This window comes from Myxine glutinosa, chromosome 6 (assembly GCF_964187855.1).
Source record: "Myxine glutinosa chromosome 6, kmMyxGlut1.1, whole genome shotgun sequence".
Classification (NCBI taxonomy): Eukaryota; Metazoa; Chordata; class Myxini; order Myxiniformes; family Myxinidae; genus Myxine; species Myxine glutinosa.
The window spans coordinates 183,703,708-183,724,234 of NC_136266.1; the positions used below are offsets into that span (position 1 = coordinate 183,703,708).

The 20,527-nt window shown below is 47.2% G+C and overlaps 1 protein-coding gene across 1 annotated transcript in view; it reads left to right on the forward strand.

Moving 5' to 3' along the window:
* Positions 1-20,527, forward strand: part of LOC137429019 (polyhomeotic-like protein 2) — a 359,347-nt gene that overhangs the window by 194,242 nt on the left and 144,578 nt on the right. Inside the window, exon 7 of the mRNA XM_078780934.1 lies at positions 17,200-17,358. Coding sequence (XP_078637060.1) covers positions 17,200-17,358 — 159 coding nt within the window. The remainder of the gene's footprint in view (positions 1-17,199; positions 17,359-20,527) is intronic.

The following is a 20,527-nucleotide window of genomic DNA, read 5'->3' on the forward strand; positions in this document are numbered from 1 at the left end:
CACGGGGTACTTCGGGGTGTACCCTGCCCATATGTAGTCGTAATTGTCATGGTTCTCTTTTTGAGGCAATGTTTTTATGGCCGGATGCCCTTCCTGACGCCAACCCTTTTAGTCGCCTCTTACGACACGCAGGGATACTGTGTACCTATTCTAAACCGGTACACACCCCGGCAGCTGAAATCCTATGTCAACACCATTTTAGTTTTTAAGTTCCAGCAAACCAAAATGGTCAGTCAGGTCTGTCATTTTGAGCCAAGTACTACACCGAACGGAAAACAGCCGGATTCCGGTTGCCTTCAGATGAGATGCGTTCAGGTTGTCACACATCTTTTTCAGGAGTCTGTTTGTTTGCCTTTTCAGTGTCACATTGTGCAGTGTTGTGAGCTTTTGACTGTTTGTGTTCCACATTTTTCTTTGTGGGCGATTTTTTTTTTAACGTGCACTCCAGTTGCATACATTGTAAGACACTTAATACAGACGCCATTAGTTGTCTCAATCACTTGGATGTGAAGAGTGATATATTATCGATTTTCACACACACTTTACACCTTAGTTTTCCATCTTTGCAGTCTTTCCAAGGATAGGTCTCCTTTTTCTTCTTCCATATTTCCTCGGTCCACACATCCGCACGGGGATACACAGCTGTTGCTGTATCGACCCCAGTTTCGGTGCCCATGGAAGAGTTTACGATGGTTTCGAGAACTTTCCTGTTTGAGTCTTTTTTTTCTTCTTTTTTTTGTATACAAGATTGAGGCTCGTGTAAAAGCTAACATTTATCACAAAAAGACAAACTGACACATAAAACATACAATAAAGGGAGCGGGAGACAAGATGGGGAGAGAGAGGGCAGCACACAAGTACAACAGCAAAGAACAGGGACATCGGGAGATCTGTGGGAGGTTGAGGGCTTGGGGGTGGAGGAGGCGTGGGAATGGGGGTGGGGGTGGAAGAGGTTAAAAAAAACACATGGACACTGCTCGGACCTCCAGCAAAGAAGTCGGAATTTCAAAAAAGTGGATCTGGGGTGAATTACTGGGGGTAGAAAAGATCAAGGTTTTGGATGGTGGAAGACAAGAGATGGTGGTGAACAGCTGTTTTAAAGACCTGGAGGGAGGAGTGGGATTGAAGAGAGTGGGGGAGTTTGTTCCAGAGGCGGGAGAAAAGAGGAATGAAAGAGTGAAGGTGAGCAGAGAGTCTTGATTTTTGCAGTTTAACCATAAGAGGTTGCAGGCAGATCTTGTGCCACCTGTAGGAATATTTGGCACTTTAAGGCACTTCACACACGACCTAATGGCACTTCCAGGTTCCACACTTTTGTTGCAAATAGGGTAACAGTTATCCGAAGGTCAATCTTCATAAGGTGACCAATGGAAGTGCGTGTCATCTAACACAAACCCAGCAGACTGTGCCTCAAGAGTAATGTTGAATAGCCAGCTCCGGCTTAACAAGGAGTGATTGCATGGTACCTTATTTCTGTGGCAAAACCAAGCCGAATGACCAAACTTTGAAGTAAATGATGACGATCCTCAAAATGACTCGGAAGTCAAAAGGAAAGTTATGGCCGCCATCATATACTCTTCCTCGGACAGTATAAAAACGATGCTTGGACCCTGGAGAGCAAATCCTTCCGTACGTCCCAGGTGCTTTGTGTGGGCAATCCTTAAGGTCATATACATCTTGCGTATGCATCTCCAATTTGCATACGCATGCTTTGTCTGGACATTTATTGATATTGAAGTTGACAATGAAAGTGTTTTTGTCCAAATTGATTGTTTTTGATTCCGCACTGGCAAAACACGAGCAAATCTGCACCAGGAAGCATTATATTGACTTGGTCTTAAGTCTGCAAAAGTATAGCTTGACCCATGAAACTAAAATTAAGTAATTAAACATTTAATGTACCACTAAGCCTTTGCGTGTTGGCGTGTGTTCTTACTTGGAGATGTGAACATTTCGATGGTCCTTCACAGACTGTGGATCTTTGCTGTCATGGAATTTGAAACATTTATGAATTGCGTTAGAGCGCTGTTGGCACATGTCAATTTGTTATGCAACTGTGGCCACATAGTGAAGTATGAATACTCATTGAGCATCCAGTTTCACGACAGCCAAGCAAACACTGAAAAGAGGTGAAGTCAAAGCAGAGAGAATTTTGATAGTTAATACTTACATCACAGGTTGGGTGATTGGGTTAAACACTGCTTTGACTGGTTTGGTGATGTAACAGCTGCAGGTACACATGTTCAAATCCCTTTCTTTTGAAAGTTTGGTGGTGGCTTTTAAAACGGTTAGGGCAGTTGGCTTCGGATCCTAACTAGAGTTCTGAGCTCAAGCCTCAGCTGTGCCAAAATTACACCAGGTGGATTGACTCAGCATCAGTATAATGAATACCAGCTTGCAGGGAGTGATCTAGTCAGGTATCCTGTGTCGGAGAGGCCACTCGTCCAGGATTGCACCCCCAAGCCAACGAAACGCTTTGGCTGCCTTGTGCTCCTGATGGCTCGAAGAAGATCCTTTCGACGGTCCACATGTAATTACAGGGGCGGATCCAGGGGGGGGGGGTGCAGGGGTGCGCACCCCCCCCCCCCACCCCAAATTCGATCCAGGATGAGGGTGCAGGCAGTGCGAATCTGCTAAACTGTTGGACCAGGGAAGAACACATGGAACTGCAGAAACTTCCAAGAACGCACGAAATGCCGTTTCTGACGATCAATTTTTAAAAATTTCCTGGGGGACGACCCCCAGGCCCCCCCTTTATCCCCCCCCCCCCAGCACTATAGTTTCATGCACCCCCCCCCCCCCCGTCTTGAAATTTCTGTATCCGCCCCTGAATTATGTCATGTATGTATTTTAACAGGCAAGAATGCTCTCCTGTATATGTGAATGAAAATGTCCTTGCAGCGTTACTTGTCCTTAAGCATAAAAAATGGGGTATTAAATGGTTTGAAAATGTAAGTGAAACCTCCAAGGGCTGTCTTTTCAAACCATCTTCCAGATATACTGCTTTATTTACGTACCGTTTTTCTCTGTGTGCCATTTTAACTTTACTCTTGATACTGTAGAGTATTTTGATGATCTTGAAATTTTGTGTTCAACTGTCACTCATGTTTTCAGTCCAAAGTTCATAATTCTTCTTTTTAAACTGTCTGAAACATCCCTGTATTAATTTTCTGCAACCTGATAATGATGAGTTCTTTCTGGAGCTCCTTGAACTGACCCAATTTGTATTGGGTTCAGCAATTGTAACATGTTGTCAAGGAAAGATGAGTGATGTCTTGGGAATGTTACACTATCCTTGAGAAGAACAAGCTTACCGGGGCATACCACTGTACAAAGTCGATTCATTATTCTTACCATTGCTTTTCCACTATGTTCAGGAGACCCTGTAATTCTTTATTGATCTTTTGTAATCCAAGGGCCTTGACTTTGTTGTAGTTTCTTGCAAAGAGGTCAGAGTACAGAAAAACAGGTTGATTATCTTTATTCGGGCTACATCATTTCCAATCCACATCTGAAGCAGATTTTTGTCCTTGTTTTGAGGTACAAGGTCGAGGCTCGTGGAAGTGCCAGAACACAAAATGGCCCAGAACAAGAGGAAGACTACAATAGTACTCAATAGAGCGCGTACCTTCACCAGGCTGAATAGTTTACGTTTCGTATCCCACTGATGGCCCAGATCTGGATCCGTACCGGAACCAAAATCAAATCGGCTTGTTCTTGTCACCTCGCCAACTCGCCCACCTAGTTTTGTCATAATCCGCCACAACGTTTTGAATATCGTTTTTGGCCCCATCTCTCGATGGTGAAGAATCACTTAAAGAATTCTGGTATCTGGATCTGGAATTTCACCAGAATCGAATCGATTCTTCCTTGTCACACACACAAGCTGTCCACCATGTTTCGTCTGAATCCATACACAACTTTTTGAGATATCCTGTTCACAGACAAACGGGCAGAAAGGGGTGAAAACATAACCCACCTTTGGTATATGTGATGTCTTGGGAATTGGATGTAAAAAGACAACATTGTGCGAACGCAATGGTGGGCGAGGTGCAAGTTTGAGGACAATCCAGGAAGAAAACAGAAAGGAAAGGAAGATGAGGAAGCAGTTGGTGAGAAGGGCATTTGAAAAATAGTGCGTGCGGAAAATTTTAACATTTTAAAGTCGTCATTGAAATGATTTGAATTGGTGCAGTTGGAGTGGAGGGGGAAGGTAAAGTGAGATGAGGAAATAAATAGTTTTGGGACTAAAAGGTAAAGGTTCGGTTATTTGTAAGGTTAGGCCATAGTTTGAAAATAGTTTTGCTCGTTACCTCGCTCTTTACTGTGCTGTGAATAAACATTCTAAATGCAAATGAAAGGGGAACTGATATTGAGCAACCCGAAGTATAAATATGGACACGCACAGAGGTGCACTCGATTCTGATTGATTTTAGTTCTCCCTCGATGCCGTATCCTGAGAGTTTTGTTGAGAGAATGCTCGAAAGCCTTAATTCTGGTTATCACTGCATGGATCAGACAATGAGGTGTCGGGTGGGCAGCCAGGTAAAGGAGTAAATGGCCTTTTCTGTTTCTTGGCAGACGTTGTCATTCTAAAAAAAAAATTTTTTTTCTCTTTCCTGATACAGAGATGTGAAAATGGCAATCCCTGTTATGGCATGCTGAGTCAGGAGTGGCGTGCATGAAATGAGGGTAGCATCTACATATATACGTAATTGGAGACCGCAGTAGCAAGCAGGAAATGGTGAAGCAGGAACAGTTGCACAATTTAAAAAAATGATGCACTTGTATTATCAAAAAGCACTACATGTCAAGGGCAATATTACTTGTTGCTCAGTTAGCACCGAAAAATATTGTGCCACTTAAAATGCAATGTTCAAATTAAAAACTCGAGGAAAAGTATGAAATGTTCCCTGTATAATTATTGGGCTCTATCTGTTAAGTGATCTGATTGGTTACGAGCATAGTTTCATGTAAGTGCAAACACAAATTTGACTCGAGCTGCAGATGGTTTTATGCACGTTTTGCCCCTTTCTGCTCTTCACAACATCTCACCCCTCTCTGCTCTTCACAACATCTCACCCCCTCTCTGCTCTCCGCAGCGTCTCACCCCTCTCTGCGCTCCGCAGCGTCTCACCCCCTCTCTGCTCTCCGCAGCGTCTCACCCCTCTCTGCGCTCCGCAGCGTCTCATCCCCTCTCTGCTCTCCGCAGCGTCTCACCCCTCTCTGCGCTCCGCAGCGTCTCACCCCCTCTCTGCTCTCCGCAGCGTCTCACCCCTCTCTGCTCTCCGCAGCGTCTCACCCCTCTCTGCTCACCCCAGCACCCTATTCAATGCTCTTCCACCACCCTCACCCCTTTCCCATTCCCTTCCAACAGCACCTTCTCCCACATCCCTAACTCTATGGACCTCCAACCTCCAAAGTATCTGCTCCAATTTGAAAAGTCTCTCAATCCAAGCTGCAATTGAAAATTCTGACATTATTTGCCTAACCTAATCATTCCTCCCACAGGATGTCCCTGGTTGCTCTGTGTCTCTCCCTGGGTATTGTATTTTCTGGTTTGACAGGCCTGAACCCCGTTCTGGTGGCGGAGTTGCAATTTATGTCAAGAACTCCAATTACCACTTTCCTCCCCTTCAAAACTCCCCCCCACCCCTCCTTTTCAATTCTCCCTCCTCACCCCTTCCCTCCTAAACTCTCCCCTCGCCCCTCCCCTCATAAACTCCCCCCTTGCCCCTCCCCTCCAAATCTCCCCTCTTCCCCCTCCCCTTCAAATCTCCCCTCTTCCCCCTCCCTTTAAAAACTCCCCCTCATCCCTCCCCTTCAAAACTCCCCCCAACCCCTCCCCTTCAAATCTCCCCCCAACAATCTTTCTCCAATTCTCCCCTCTCCCTCCTCAAAGCTGCCTCCTCCCTACTACGTCTCCCTTCTATCACATACCTCCACATCCTCCAACCTTCTACTTTCCTCTGCCCCCCCCCCCCCCCCCCCAAACAACCTCTCACTGTGCCTCATCCCATCACCATCAAACCTTTTGTCCTCCTCACCCTTCCCTTTCTCCTAACTCTTCTGCAATCTCTGACACACCATCAACAGCTCTCCCTACCTCCCCTCTCACCCTTCATCTTACCCTACCCCTCTTGTCCCCAGCCCTGCACCCGATGCTCCCCCTCCCTCTTCCTCAACAGTATGGACCTCAAACATCTGGGGCCTTTGCTCAAACCTGATTGATCTCTCCATACAGGTTGCTTCTGACAAACCAGACGTAATCTGCTTTACAGAAATTTTCCTCCTTCAAGATGTCTCTGATTACTTAATATCTCTTCCTGATTACTCCCACCTCTGGTATGATAGACCTGAGCCTCATCCTGGTGGTGGCGTTGTTATCTTTATAAAAAAACTCTCTTCCACACTCTCCTTGCACTGCCCTCTCTCCACCCCACCCCCAGCATTACCTCTGGCTACGGCTTCCTCTCCGCTCCCACCTTTTGTTCATATATGTTCTGTACCGTCCTCTAAACAGTGATGACTCCATTTACATTTCGCTGTCTGACAACATGGGCCAACTTCTATCCACTCATCCCAACTCTCTCTTCCTCATATGTGGCGACTTCAACTGTCATGATGCCAGCTGGATGGGTTTGGGTACCTCTCTCACCAGCCATGGCATCTCAGCAAAGGACTTCTGCGACTCATTGGGACTGACACAATCTGTCAATTTCCCGACCCGGATCTCATTCAACGGAGCATCTTCTCTTCTGGACTTGGTTATGACAAACTTCCCTGCAAATGTCTGCTGCTCTTCTTCTGCTCCAATCGGTTCTTCTGATCATTTGCGTGTTAAAGTGGATATCTCTCTGGCCATTCTCAGAGAGCCTCCTCAGCGTCGACGAGTCTGGCATTTCACTCAGGCCGACTGGCATGGTCTTCAAGCAGCCATCAATCATCTGGACTGGTCTGCCATCTCTACTGCCTCTGACATCAACTCTTCCTGGGAATTCTTCAAAAGTAAACTGCTCTCTCTCATGCACAGATTTATCCCATCTCGTCTTCAGTTGTCTTACCCTTCCTCCTGTCTATGGTACACTGAATCTTGTGGTGAGGCAGTTGCCCTGAAACAACTTGCCTTTGCCTCTTGGAAGGCTAATCCAACTAAAGGCAATCTCAGTTCCTTCCACAAAGCTCGGAACAAGTGTGTGTCTACCCTTAGGAGAGCCAAGAAACAATATCTCTCCACTCTCAACACTGAACTCTCAAACCTGTCTCCGTCCTCCAAATCATGGTGGCGTCTGGTCAAATCTGTTTCTGTTGTTTCTTCCCTTGAAGTGAGTTTCTAGGTTGCTGGAGTGAGATGTGCATGGAAGAAGTTTCGGGAACTGAGTGGCGTGCTGACGAGGAGGGGAGTGTCGTTGAAGCTGAATGGAAAGGTGTATGCTGCATGTGTGAGAAGTGTTATGATTTATGGGAGCGAGACATGGGTAATGAACGTAGAGCAGCAATGAAGGCTTGAAAGGGTGGAAATGCGAATGGTTCGGTGGATGTGCGGAGTATTGTTGAGAGAGAGGAAGACAAATGATGAATTACAAAAGATGATGGGAATAGAGCCTGTGATTGGTGCTGTGAAGAGGAACAGGTTGAGATGGTTTGGTCATGTGTTGAGGAAGGATGAAAGTGACTGGTTGAGAAGAGTGATGGAAATGAATGTAGAAGGAAGTAGAGGACGGGGAAGACCGAGAAAGACTTGGCTAAAGATGGTGGAAGAAGAAATGCGGGCAAGGGGGTTAACAAGGAGAGATGCAGAAATAGGGCAAAATGGAGAAGACTGTCATGGGGACCGCAAGGCTAACCCCCGCTCTAGCAGGGAAAATGGCCTTAAAATGCATGTTGTTGTTGCTGTTGTCTTCCCCCTCCATCCCTTCCCTTACCTCAAATGGCTACACAGCTGACACTGCACGTGACAAAGCCGAATGCCTCAACTCTGTGTTTGCCTCAATGTTTTGTTTCCGAAACCCATCTCTCTCTGTACCCACCTTACCCAGTCAAACTCAGCTGCTCCTGGACTCTGTGTCCTCTCCTGACAAGGTGGAGAAGTTTCTGTCAATCCTCGACTCTGATTCTGCAACTGGACCAGACGGAATCAGCCCACGGGTCCTAAAATCCTGCTCTGTCACTCTTTCACGCCCTCTCTCTGTTCTCTTCACACTCTCTTTTGCTCAATGTCATCTGCCATCTGCTTGGAAATCAGTCAACATTTCTGCTTTGCACAAGAAAGGTGCAAAAACAGATCCTTGCAACTATAGACCAATCACCCTGCTCCCAATAATCAGCAAGGTCATGGAATCGATCATCGCCTCTGACATCAAATCCTTCCTCTTCTCCAATGGCTTGATCTTGGATCATCAATTTGGATTCAGACCAGGTCATTCTACTCTGGACATGCTGCTTCTGCTGTCTCAACAATGGATGGAGGTCCTCAATGCCAAACAGGAAATCAGAGCTGTCTCCCTTGACATATCTCCTGCTTTTGATACGGTCTGGCACTCCGCTCTGCTCACCAAACTCTCCTCGTATGGTATACATGGAAACCTCCACGCATGGCTTGCAGACTTCCTTTCTGGTCGTAGTCAACATGTGGCCCTGAATGGCTTTCTCTCATCTCCCCTTCCTGTTCAGGCTGGAGTTCCACAAGGCAGTCTTCTGGGCCCTGTGCTTTTTCTGGTCTTCATTAATAATCTCTCCGACTCTCTGGCAAATCCTCTCTATCTTTTTGCTGATGACTCCACTCGCTGCCGCTCCATATCCCAACCCTCAGATTGGTAGGTCTCTTCACTCTCTGCAGACCTGGACAATATCACAAACTGGTCAAACAAGTGGAACATGTCTTTCAATCCTGACAAATCTCACACTCTCACTTTGTCTCTCTGAAAAGACCGTCTGGACAACACTTCCATCTATTTTCTGAACAATCCTCTTGCAGGAGTTCTGTCACTCAAGCTTTTGGGTCTCACTATCTGCCATGATCTTTCCTGGGAAAACCACATTTCCAAGCTGGCCTCCAAAGCCAGTCGCCTCACCACATACAAAGCTTTCATCCGCAACTCAATGTAATACTGCTCTCCCCTCTGGGCTTGTGCTCCTGCCTATGTTGGCATATATGTATCGATTTCAACTGTTGCCACGCCAATTTGCTGGGTGTTGGTACCTCTTCAACCAGCCATGCCATTGCAGCAAAGGACTTCTGTGACGCCATCAACTCAATGTATGAACCTTCTGACCCGGATTTTGCCTAATAATTCCAAAACCGAGATCAAGTAAACTTGCAGGAATTATAAGCTGCCCTCTCATTTCAAGACTGACTGATCCATCATTTCCACCTCTCCTGATATTATTACTTCCTGGGAATCCTTTCACACAAGCTTGCTTTCTCTTATGTATGGATTTATACCATCTCGTCTGCAATTATCACACCCATCCTCTCGCCTGCAATTATCACACCCATCCTCTCGCCTCTACTCCACAGAATCTTCTGGTGAGGCAGTTGCCTTCAAAAAATTGCTTTCTCTTCCTGGAAGGCAAATCCACCAAAGATGATCTCAGATCATTCCACAAAGCTCGGAACAAGTGTGTCATTCTCAGGAAAGCCAGAAAACATCTGGCCAACTTCGACTGAACTGTCAAACCTGTCTCCTTCAAACACCTGGTGGTGCCTCGTTAAGTCTGTTTCTGGTGTGTTCTCCCCTACCATCCCTTCCCTCACTTCACATGGTACCACAGCTGACTCTGCTTGTGAGAAGGCCAAATACCCCAATTCTGTGTTTGCTTCAAAATATTGTGCACCCAACCCCTCACTCCCTATACTATACCTACCCCTCTTGTACCCAACTGCTTCCAGATACTATGTTTCTCACCTGCGAAGGCAGATAGGTTTCTGCCATCCCTCAACACCCATTCTGTGATATGCCCAGATGGCATCAATGCACGTGTCCTAAAAACTTGTCCTGCTGCTCTTGCTCATCCTCTTTCTGTTCTATTCACCCAACCATTCTCTCTTGGTCAGTTTCCTTCTGCAGGGAAGTTACCCAACATAACTGCAATACACAAACCTGGTGCAAAACAGATCTTCTTTACTTACTGGTCTATCAGCTTGCTCCTAATTATACGGATTGTCATAGAATTTGTCATTGCAGTTGATGTTAAGTCCTTCCTTTTCTCCAACGACCTGATCTCAAATCATCAGTTCGGTTTCAGACCCAGTCGTTCTACCCTTGACAAGTTACTTCTACTCTCCCAACAATGGATGGAAGTCCTCAGTCTCAAACATGAGATCAGGGCCTGCTCTCTGGACATGTCTGGAGCATTTGATGCATTGTGGCACCTTGCTTTTTTCTCCAAACACTCTGATTGTGGCATCCAAGACCACCTCCTCTCATGGATCACCGACTTCCTCCACTCCCAGTGTCAGCATGTAGCTCCTAACAGGATCCTGTACCCTCCTCTCCCTGTCAAGGCTGAAATGCCACAGTGTCCTGAGGCTACTCTTGTTCCTCATCTTCATGAATAATCTCACCAACTCTCTGGAAAATAACTCTCTTTATCTCTTTGCTGATGACTCCACTACCTGCCGTGACTTCTCCCATCCTTCTGACAGATAGGCAGCAGCCTCTTCCCTCTCCTCAGACTTTGAGAAAAATCACAATCTGGTAAAACAAATAGAATATCTTTTTCAGTCCTGAGAAATCCCACTCTCTCTCTCTCTCTGAAAAGATTATACGACAAATCCTCCCATATTCTTTCTCAACAACCTTCTCAAAGAGGTTCAGTCACTCAATCTCTTGGGTCTCACTCTCAGCCATGGTCGTTCTTGGGTAAGCCACATTTCAAAGTTTGCTTCCAAAGCGAGACACCGACTGGGCATACTCCATCATGCAAAGTCCTTCTTTGGCACACCTGAGCTCCTATCTACCTACAAGGCTTTCATCTGCAGCTTTCATCCGCAGGAGTACTGCTCTCCCCCCTGGGCTGGCTCCCTACCCTGCCTCACAACTTGCTCAGCTTGATGCTCTCAAAAGCAAGCCTTTCAAGGTCATTATAATCTCTCACGATGAAGCTTGAGTCTATGGGCTTATCACCTTGCCTTCGCTGACAGGTAGGTGGTCTATCTGTCTCCTTCTGCCTCATTTCTGGTCTTTCACCCTCTGCCTTCTCCGTGCCCTTATCCCCAACACGTCCTCCCCTTTGGTTCAAGCTGCTCGAGTGAAGAACAATATCCTATTTGGCTTGCAGCCTCGCTGTCGGTGTGTGTTTGGAAAGCAATTTTGCACTGGGAAGTAGCTTGGGTTTGAGAGGAGCGATAATCATGCTTTCGTGGTTGGCAGGCAAAACGAACAACCCACCGCTAGGCTCCTTTTCTTTTCCACCGCTAGGCTCCTTTTCTCTTCCACCGCTAGGCTCCTTTTCTCTTCCACCGCTAGGCTCCTTTTCTCTTCCACCGCAAGGCTCCTTTCTCTTCCACCGTTGGCTCCTTTTCTCTTCCACCGCAAGGCTCCTTTTCTCTTCCACCGCAAGGCTCCTTTTCTCTTCCACCGCAAGACTCCTTTTGTCTTCCACCGCAAGGCTCCTTTTCTCTTCCACCGCAAGACTCCTTTTGTCTTCCACCGCAAGGCTCCTTTTCTCTTCCACCGCAAGGCTCCTTTTCTCTTCCACCGCAAGGCTCCTTTTCTCTTCCACCGCGAGGCTCCTTTTCTCTTCCACCGCGAGGCTCCTTTTCTCTTCCACCACAAGGCTCCTTTTCTCTTCCACCGCAAGGCTCCTTTTCTCTTCCACCGCGAGGCTCCTTTTCTCTTCCACCGCAAGGCTCCTTTTCGCTTCCACCGCGAGGCTCCTTTTCTCTTCCACCGCGAGGCTCCTTTTCTCTTCCACCGCAAGGCTCCTTTTCTCTTCCACCGCGAGGCTCCTTTTCTCTTCCACCGCGAGGCTCCTTTTCTCTTCCACCGCAAGGCTCCTTTTCTCTTCCACCGCAAGGCTCCTTTTCTCTTCCACCGCGAGGCTCCTTTTCTCTTCCACCGCAAGGCTCCTTTTCTCTTCCACCGCAAGACTCCTTTTGTCTTCCACCGCAAGGCTCCTTTTCTCTTCCACCGCAAGACTCCTTTTGTCTTCCACCGCAAGGCTCCTTTTCTCTTCCACCGCAAGGCTCCTTTTCTCTTCCACCGCAAGGCTCCTTTTCTCTTCCACCGCGAGGCTCCTTTTCTCTTCCACCACAAGGCTCCTTTTCTCTTCCACCGCGAGGCTCCTTTTCTCTTCCACCGCGAGGCTCCTTTTCTCTTCCACCGCGAGGCTCCTTTTCTCTTCTACCGCAAGGCTCCTTTTCTCTTCTACCGCAAGGCTCCTTTTCTCTTCCACCGCGAGGCTCCTTTTCTCTTCCACCACAAGGCTCCTTTTCTCTTCCACCGCGAGGCTCCTTTTCTCTTCCACCGCAAGGCTCCTTTTCTCTTCCACCGCAAGGCTCCTTTTCTCTTCCACCGCGAGGCTCCTTTTCTCTTCCACCACAAGGCTCCTTTTCTTTTCCACCACAAGTCTCCTTTCTCTTCCACCGTTGGCTCCTTTTCTCTTCCACTGCAAGGCTCCTTTCTCTTCCACCGCAAGGCTCCTTTTCTCTTCCACCACAAGGCTCCTTTTCTCTTCCACCGCAAGGCTCCTTTTCTCTTCCACCGCAAGACTCCTTTTCTCTTCTACCGCAAGGCTCATTTTCTCTTCCACCGCAAGGCTCCTTTCTCTTCCACCGCAAGGCTCCTTTTCTCTTCCACCACAAGGCTCCTTTTCTCTTCCACCGCAAGGCTCCTTTTCTCTTCCACCGCAAGGCTCCTTTTCTCTTCCACCGTTGGCTCCTTTTCTCTTCCACTGCAAGGCTCCTTTCTCTTCCACCGCAAGGCTCCTTTTCTCTTCCACCACAAGGCTCCTTTTCTCTTCCACCGCAAGGCTCCTTTTCTCTTCCACCGCAAGACTCCTTTTCTCTTCTACCACAAGGCTCATTTTCTCTTCTACCGCAAGGCTCATTTTCTCTTCCACCGCAAGGCTCCTTTTCGCTTCTACCGCAAGGCTCCTTTTCTCTTCTACCGCAAGGCTCCTTTTCTCTTCCACCGCAAGACTCCTTTTCTCTTCCACCACAAGGCTCCTTTTCTCTTCCACCGCGAGGCTCCTTTTCTCTTCCACCGCAAGGCTCCTTTTCTCTTCCACCGCAAGGCTCCTTTTCGCTTCTACCGCAAGGCTCCTTTTCTCTTCTACCGCAAGGCTCCTTTTCTCTTCCACCGCAAGACTCCTTTTCTCTTCCACCACAAGGCTCCTTTTCTCTTCCACCGCGAGGCTCCTTTTCTCTTCCACCGCAAGGCTCCTTTTCTCTTCCACCGCAAGGCTCCTTTTCTCTTCCACCGCAAGGCTCCTTTTCTCTTCCACCGCAAGGCTCCTTTTCTCTTCCACCGCAAGGCTCCTTTTCTCTTCCACCGCAAGGCTCCTTTTCTCTTCCACCGCAAGGCTCCTTTTCTCTTCCACCGCAAGGCTCCTTTTCTCTTCCACCGCAAGGCTCCTTTTCTCTTCCACCGCAAGGCTCCTTTTCTCTTCCACCGCAAGGCTCCTTTTCTCTTCCACCGCAAGGCTCCTTTTCTCTTCCACCGCAAGGCTCCTTTTCTCTTCCACCGCTAGGCTCCTTTTCTCTTCCACCGCTAGGCTCCTTTTCTCTTCCACCGTTGGCTCCTTTTCTCTTCCACCGCAAGGCTCCTTTTCTCTTCCACCGCAAGGCTCCTTTTCTCTTCCACCGCAAGGCTCCTTTTCTCTTCCACCGCAAGGCTCCTTTTCTCTTCCACCGCAAGGCTCCTTTTCTCTTCCACCGCAAGGCTCCTTTTCTCTTCCACCGCAAGGCTCCTTTTCTCTTCCACCGCAAGGCTCCTTTTCTCTTCCACCGCAAGGCTCCTTTTCTCTTCCACCGCAAGGCTCCTTTTCTCTTCCACCGCAAGGCTCCTTTTCTCTTCCACCGCAAGGCTCCTTTTCTCTTCCACCGCAAGGCTCCTTTTCTCTTCCACCGCAAGGCTCCTTTTCTCTTCCACCGCAAGGCTCCTTTTCTCTTCCACTGCAAGGCTCCTTTTCTCTTCCACTGCAAGGCTCCTTTTCTCTTCCACCGCAAGTCTCCTTTCTCTTCCACCGTTGGCTCCTTTTCTCTTCCACTGCAAGGCTCCTTTTCTCTTCCACCGCAAGGCTCCTTTTCTCTTCTACCGCAAGGCTCCTTTTCTCTTCCACCGCAAGGCTCCTTTTCTCTTCCACTGCAAGGCTCCTTTTCTCTTCCACTGCAAGGCTCCTTTTCTCTTCCACCGCAAGTCTCCTTTCTCTTCCACCGTTGGCTCCTTTTCTCTTCCACTGCAAGGCTCCTTTTCTCTTCCACCGCAAGGCTCCTTTTCTCTTCTACCGCAAGGCTCATTTTCTCTTCTACCGCAAGGCTCCTTTTCTCTTCCACCGCTAGGCTCCTTTTCTCTTCTACCGCTAGGCTCCTTTTCTCTTCTACCACAAGGCTCCTTTTCTCTTCTACCGCTAGGCTCCTTTTCTCTTCTACCACAAGGCTCCTTTTCTCTCCCACCGCTAGGCTCCTTTTCTCTTCTACCGCAAGGCTCCTTTTCTCTTCCACCGCTAGGCTCCTTTTCTCTTCTACCGCTAGGCTCCTTTTCTCTTCTACCACAAGGCTCCTTTTCTCTTCTACCGCAAGGCTCCTTTTCTCTTCCACCACAAGGCTCCTTTTCTCTCCCACCGCTAGGCTCCTTTTCTCTTCTACCGCAAGGCTCCTTTTCTCTTCTACCGCTAGGCTCCTTTTCTCTTCTACCGCTAGGCTCCTTTTCTCTTCTACCACAAGGCTCCTTTTCTCTTCTACCGCTAGGCTCCTTTTCTCTTCTACCGCAAGGCTCCTTTTCTCTTCCACCGCAAGGCTCATTTTCTCTTCCACCGCAAGGCTCCTTTTCTCTTCCACCGCAAGGCTCCTTTTCTCTTCCACCACAAGGCTCCTTTTCTCTTCCACCACAAGGCTCCTTTTCTCTCCCACCGCAAGGCTCCTTTTCTCTTCCACCACAAGGCTCCTTTTCTCTTCTACCGCAAGGCTCCTTTTCTCTTCCACCGCAAGACTCCTTTTCTCTTCCACCGCAAGGCTCCTTTTCTCTTTCACCGCAAGGCTCCTTTTCTCTTTCACCGCAAGGCTCCTTTTCTCTTCCACCACAAGGCTCCTTTTCTCTTCTACCACAAGGCTCCTTTTCTCTTCTACCGCAAGGCTCCTTTTCTCTTCCACCGCAAGACTCCTTTTCTCTTCCACCGCAAGGCTCCTTTTCTCTTCCACCGCAAGGCTCCTTTTCTCTTTCACCGCAAGGCTCCTTTTCTCTTCTACCGCAAGGCTCCTTTTCTCTTCCACCACAAGGCTCCTTTTCTCTTTCACCGCGAGGCTCCTTTTCTCTTCCACCGCAAGGCTCCTTTTCTCTTCTACCGCAAGGCTCCTTTTCTCTTCCACCGCAAGGCTCCTTTTCTCTTCCACCGCAAGGCTCCTTTTCTCTTTCACCGCGAGGCTCCTTTTCTCTTCCACCGCAAGGCTCCTTTTCTCTTCCACCGCAAGGCTCCTTTTCTCTTCTACCGCAAGGCTCCTTTTCTCTTCCACCGCAAGGCTCCTTTTCTCTTCCACCACAAGGCTCCTTTTCTCTTCTACCACAAGGCTCCTTTTCTCTTCTACCGCTAGGCTCCTTTTCTCTTCTACCACAAGGCTCCTATGCTTTTCCTTTTCCTTGTAATGACAGAAACAAATATTGTGATGATGTATCGACACAATACCATACCTGCTTCTTCCAGTCTCTTGTCGTGTGAGGATGCGGATTCAAAGAAGGCTTTTACAGCAGTTAACTCATGTGAATAAACTAATTCACTCTCAAAGTTGGGTTGACAAAATCTCATTTTGACCAAAGTGCTTGATGAGTTTCGACTTTAGTTTGTGTGTCTTGTATTGTGGATTGTAGTGTGATGGAACATGCACTTGCATGAAGGATAAATATTTATCACATAGCATTGTTATTCGTTCAACCCGAGATCCCCTGATGTTCTGCTCTATGTATTCACTGATGTATTCAAACACCTTTTTGTCGGCTATCTTTTTCTCTACAACTTCCTCTTTAAATGTAAGGATAAATGTGGTTCCCCATTACTATTGGGTATGTATAGTAGACCTTGTAAACATAGTAAATGGATATTTCACGTTCTGTTCTATTCAGAAAAAGCGAGCATCATTATTTTATATTTCAGGGCATATTACCATTTATTACATATTATTTGGATAAATGGCACCTGGATATTACACAAGTTTTGATAAATGGCAAACAAATAAATTTCAAATGGGAAGGACCCATACTTCACACAAAACTTGGTCTGCAAAATTCTCCAGAGAAAGGGTGTGGTGGTTGCAGTGGCTCATGGACTATGAGACCAGGGATTGAAAATGCAGGATCATGTTGCATTGCTCGAGAGAGACGAGAGGGAGTGGTCCGATCGACGCCCCGATGAATCCGGGCAGCAGGGAACAGTGGGGAAGATTAGGCCCCGACTTGCATTTGCCGGTGAAACCACTACGAAAAGGCATCCCCGATAGTTGCAGATTCCCTTGTTGAAAGTGCTACTGAAGGGAAGGGGAGGGTGGGCCTCGGTTTGGGCCAGCATTAAATGAGAATTAAGCTCGTATGAGGAAAATGCCAGATTACTAGATAATGTGAGATTGAGATGCAAAGGTGAAAGCAGGTGCTTAGAATGTATTTATTATTTATTTATGTATTATTAGAATGTTTAGAATTGTACATGTGAATGTGAACAATCCTCGTGTGTTACCTACATGTCTGTGTTCGAAATAGAATTTTTATGGTAACTTTTATATTATTGAGACGAGGCCACTTATAAATCTCCTTGTTTTTACATTAGATGCTGTCATGGCAATAGCTTTTGTGTGTAAACGGATACATTAATGAATGACGTGATGCGTTGTCAGACGGAATCGCTGTGCTGTGGGATTTTATGTATTTATTGGGGAACCTGAACCCCAGAAAAACATATACAGTAGTTGGCAATAAATATGTGAGGGTCAGAAGGAACAAGCCCACAGGTACGATTGAACACCACTCTTGTACCACCATTTTCATTCAGGTGAACCTGTCACCGAGTGTGTCACAACCACTGATTGGACGAGCACAGGGCGTGGCCTCTGCAGCTGGTGGTGGCATTACCCAACAGGCTGTTCTGCTTGGAAATGCAACAAATGCAGGTGCTCTCACTCAGGCCCAGATGTACCTCCGTGCACAGATGGTATGTATCATGTACATAATTGCCAAATGCATGGAAATGCTTCTGTAATTTGAGTTTTTGAAGAATCTGACCATATGATTCAGAGCTAGCACACTTCACTTTGAGCTTCTGTCCTGAGTTAAGACTAACAGATTGGTGCTTTGCAAGCAGGGTGATGTATCACAAAATGCCCCATTTATTGGATGGAACATTAAGATGGGGACTCGTCCTCTTACATTGATTGCCGGTAGGCATTAAATATCCCATGCCGTTTCGGCTTATGAAGAGCAAGGTGATATGGTAAAAACACAATGTACTGACAATTGGGTAGTGGGGCCACAGTTGTGTGGGTAGAAAAGTGTCACGGGTCAGGATGGTGGATGACGTGACATACCGGTGCTTTAAGGAGGGGGTTACTGGAACAACGTGTGCACCTGACGAACTGCAGAGGGTCTGAGAGCAAAGGGAGTTAGACCGGAGGGTAAGCGGTAAAAAAAAACAAAAAAAAAAAAACATAGGCCACTGACCTGTCTGAAATGTCAGAGTAACATGCCATGTCCATTGTCATCTTGGTATGAGATGCCAACAATGTTGAGAGCTTTGAATCCAGGAGAGCCAGATGTGATGTTTAGCCCTTAGGGGCAAGCGAGTTGTGGCTGCCATCCTCACCAAATGCCAAAATCCTGCCCTGACAGGCTCCAGTCAAATGTCAGGTTTGGCCAGGTGTTTTGTGGAAGACTTCAGCTAAAATACATGCTCGATGAGCCACTGATCAGATACTAAAAGTGTGATGAGGTGTTCGATGATTCTGACGAATTGGAGTTTTTCAGAGTTGAAGGAGAGCTCTGGGATTTTTAGAAAGACTTTAATTCAATCATCCATGTTTCAAAACCTACATCTGTGAATATGTGCGACTTATAAAAACAAGTGAATCAATACAATGACAACTTTGGGTAGTTTGTGTGGACTCGGTTGGTCGCACCATTATTGGGCCCCGCTTTTGCTGATGCCATCCATCCTATGCGTAGTAGAAGCCCAACATATATTTGTTTGCAATAAAGATCAGTAATCTACGTGGCATCCGTTGTATTTGTGTGTTATGCTGCAGTGCATTGCCTTTGGCTGTTATAATAACACAGATGGTCGGATGAGGAACAAAACGGAAAACATTAGTTTCTGTTCTTTGCTACTTAAACAGCCAGATCGGTGGAAGGAATGGTTGCAGAACTTGAGACTTGTTTGACTTCCTGAGAAACACGACACCAGCCGCCTTTCATCTGAGAATTTTGATACCGATTGTTTGAAAGAGACTTTTAAAATTATCTGTTGGTGTTAAACCCAAAAGTTTACTGAGACCAGATGCTGTGCCCACCATATTTCGTCTTTCCAAGCATCCAAGAGCATGTTGGTGGATGTACGAAGAGCTGAAAACAATTAGAATGTCACAGAAAAAAAAAACACATTGAGAAACAAATCACCCCATCCAGCTCTTGTGCTGTAAAACATGCACACCGTGCAACAAAACAAAACAAGGGTGCAACAAAACAAATGTGACAATCTTTCTCCGTATGCACACACGTTGTGAGGCAAGTCATCCGGTACCGATCTCGATTTGTGTCAAATACTCAAAAATGTTTAGCGGGCGTACTTTTGACTCACCTGTTCGGTTATTGACATTTCCTGTGTTTTCTTTTGTTTGTTTGTTTTTGTATACTGAATCGAGGCTCGTGAAAGAGCTAACATTTATTTCACAAACAAATCAACCAGACAAACAAAATAAATAAAAAGAGGGAGCGGAAGACAAGATGGGAAGAGAAGGGGAAGCACTCAAACACAACATTTGAGAGCAGGGAGATGTGTGGGAGGGAGAGGGCTTGGGGGGAGGAGGCGTGGGAAGGGGGGGGAGGGGGGGGGAAGTATAAAACACAAGGACACCAAGGACTTCCAGGACAGAAGTTGGTATTTCAAAAAAGTGGATTTGTGGTTAAATTAGCGGGGGTAGAAAAGATCAAGGTTTTGGATGGGGGAAGATAAGAGATGGTGGTGAACAGCTGTTTTAAAGACCTGGAGGGTGGAGTGGGATTGAAGAGAGTGAGGGAGTTTGTTCCATAGGTGGGAGAAAAGAGGAATGAAGGAGTGAAGGTGAGCAGAGAGTCTTGATTTTGGCAGTTTGACCATAAGAGGGTTGCAGGCAGATCTTGTGCGACCTGTAGGAATATTTGGCGGACAGAGCCCAGAGAGAGCTAGGGGGGCAAGGCCAGAGAGGAGTCGGAAGAAGACGGAAAGACCACCAACCTGCCTGCGGTGAGTGAGTGAAAGGCCCTTGGAGTTAGCTTCATCGCGGGAGATTCCAATGATTCTGAACGCTTTGGTTTCAACAGCGTGAAGACGAGCTAGGTGTGAGGCAGGAGCACCAGCCCAGAGGGGAGAGCAGTATTCCATTGAGCTGCGGATGAAAGCCTTGTATGTGGTGAGGAGCTCAGGTGTGCCTAGGAAGGACTTCGCACGACGGAGGATGCCCAGGCGGCGACTGGCTTTGGAGGCCAGATTTGAAATGTGGTTTTCCCAGGAAAGATTATGGCAGACAGTGAGACCCAAAAGCTTGAGTGACAGAACTTCTTGGAGAGGATTATTCAGAAAGTGGATGGGAGGGTTGTCCAGTCGGTCTTTTCGGAGAGAAATCGTAAGAGTGTGAGATTTGTCAGGATTGAAAGACATGTTCCACTTGTTTGCCCAGTCTGTGATTTTGTCCAGGTCTGCAGAGAGTGAGGAGGCTGCTGACTGCCGATCTGAGGGTTGAGGTATGGAGCGACAGAGAGTAGAGTCATCAGCAAAGAGATAGAGAGGATTTTCAAGAGAGTCAGAGAGATCATTGATGAAGACCAGAAAAAGCACAAGGCCCAGAACACTGCCTTGGGGAACTCCAGCCTGAACAGGAAGAGGAGATGAGAGAAACCCATTCAGGGCCACACGTTGACTACGACTAGAGAGGAAGTCCGCCAGCCATGCGTGGAGATTTCCATGGATACCAAAGGAGGAGAGTTTGGTGAGCAGAGCGGGGTGCCTGACCGTATCGAAGGCACGTGATATGTCAAGGGAGACAACTCTAATTTCCTGTTTGGCATTGAGGACCTCCATCCATTGTTGAGAAAGCAGAAGCAGCATGTCCAGAGTAGAGTGACCAGGTCTG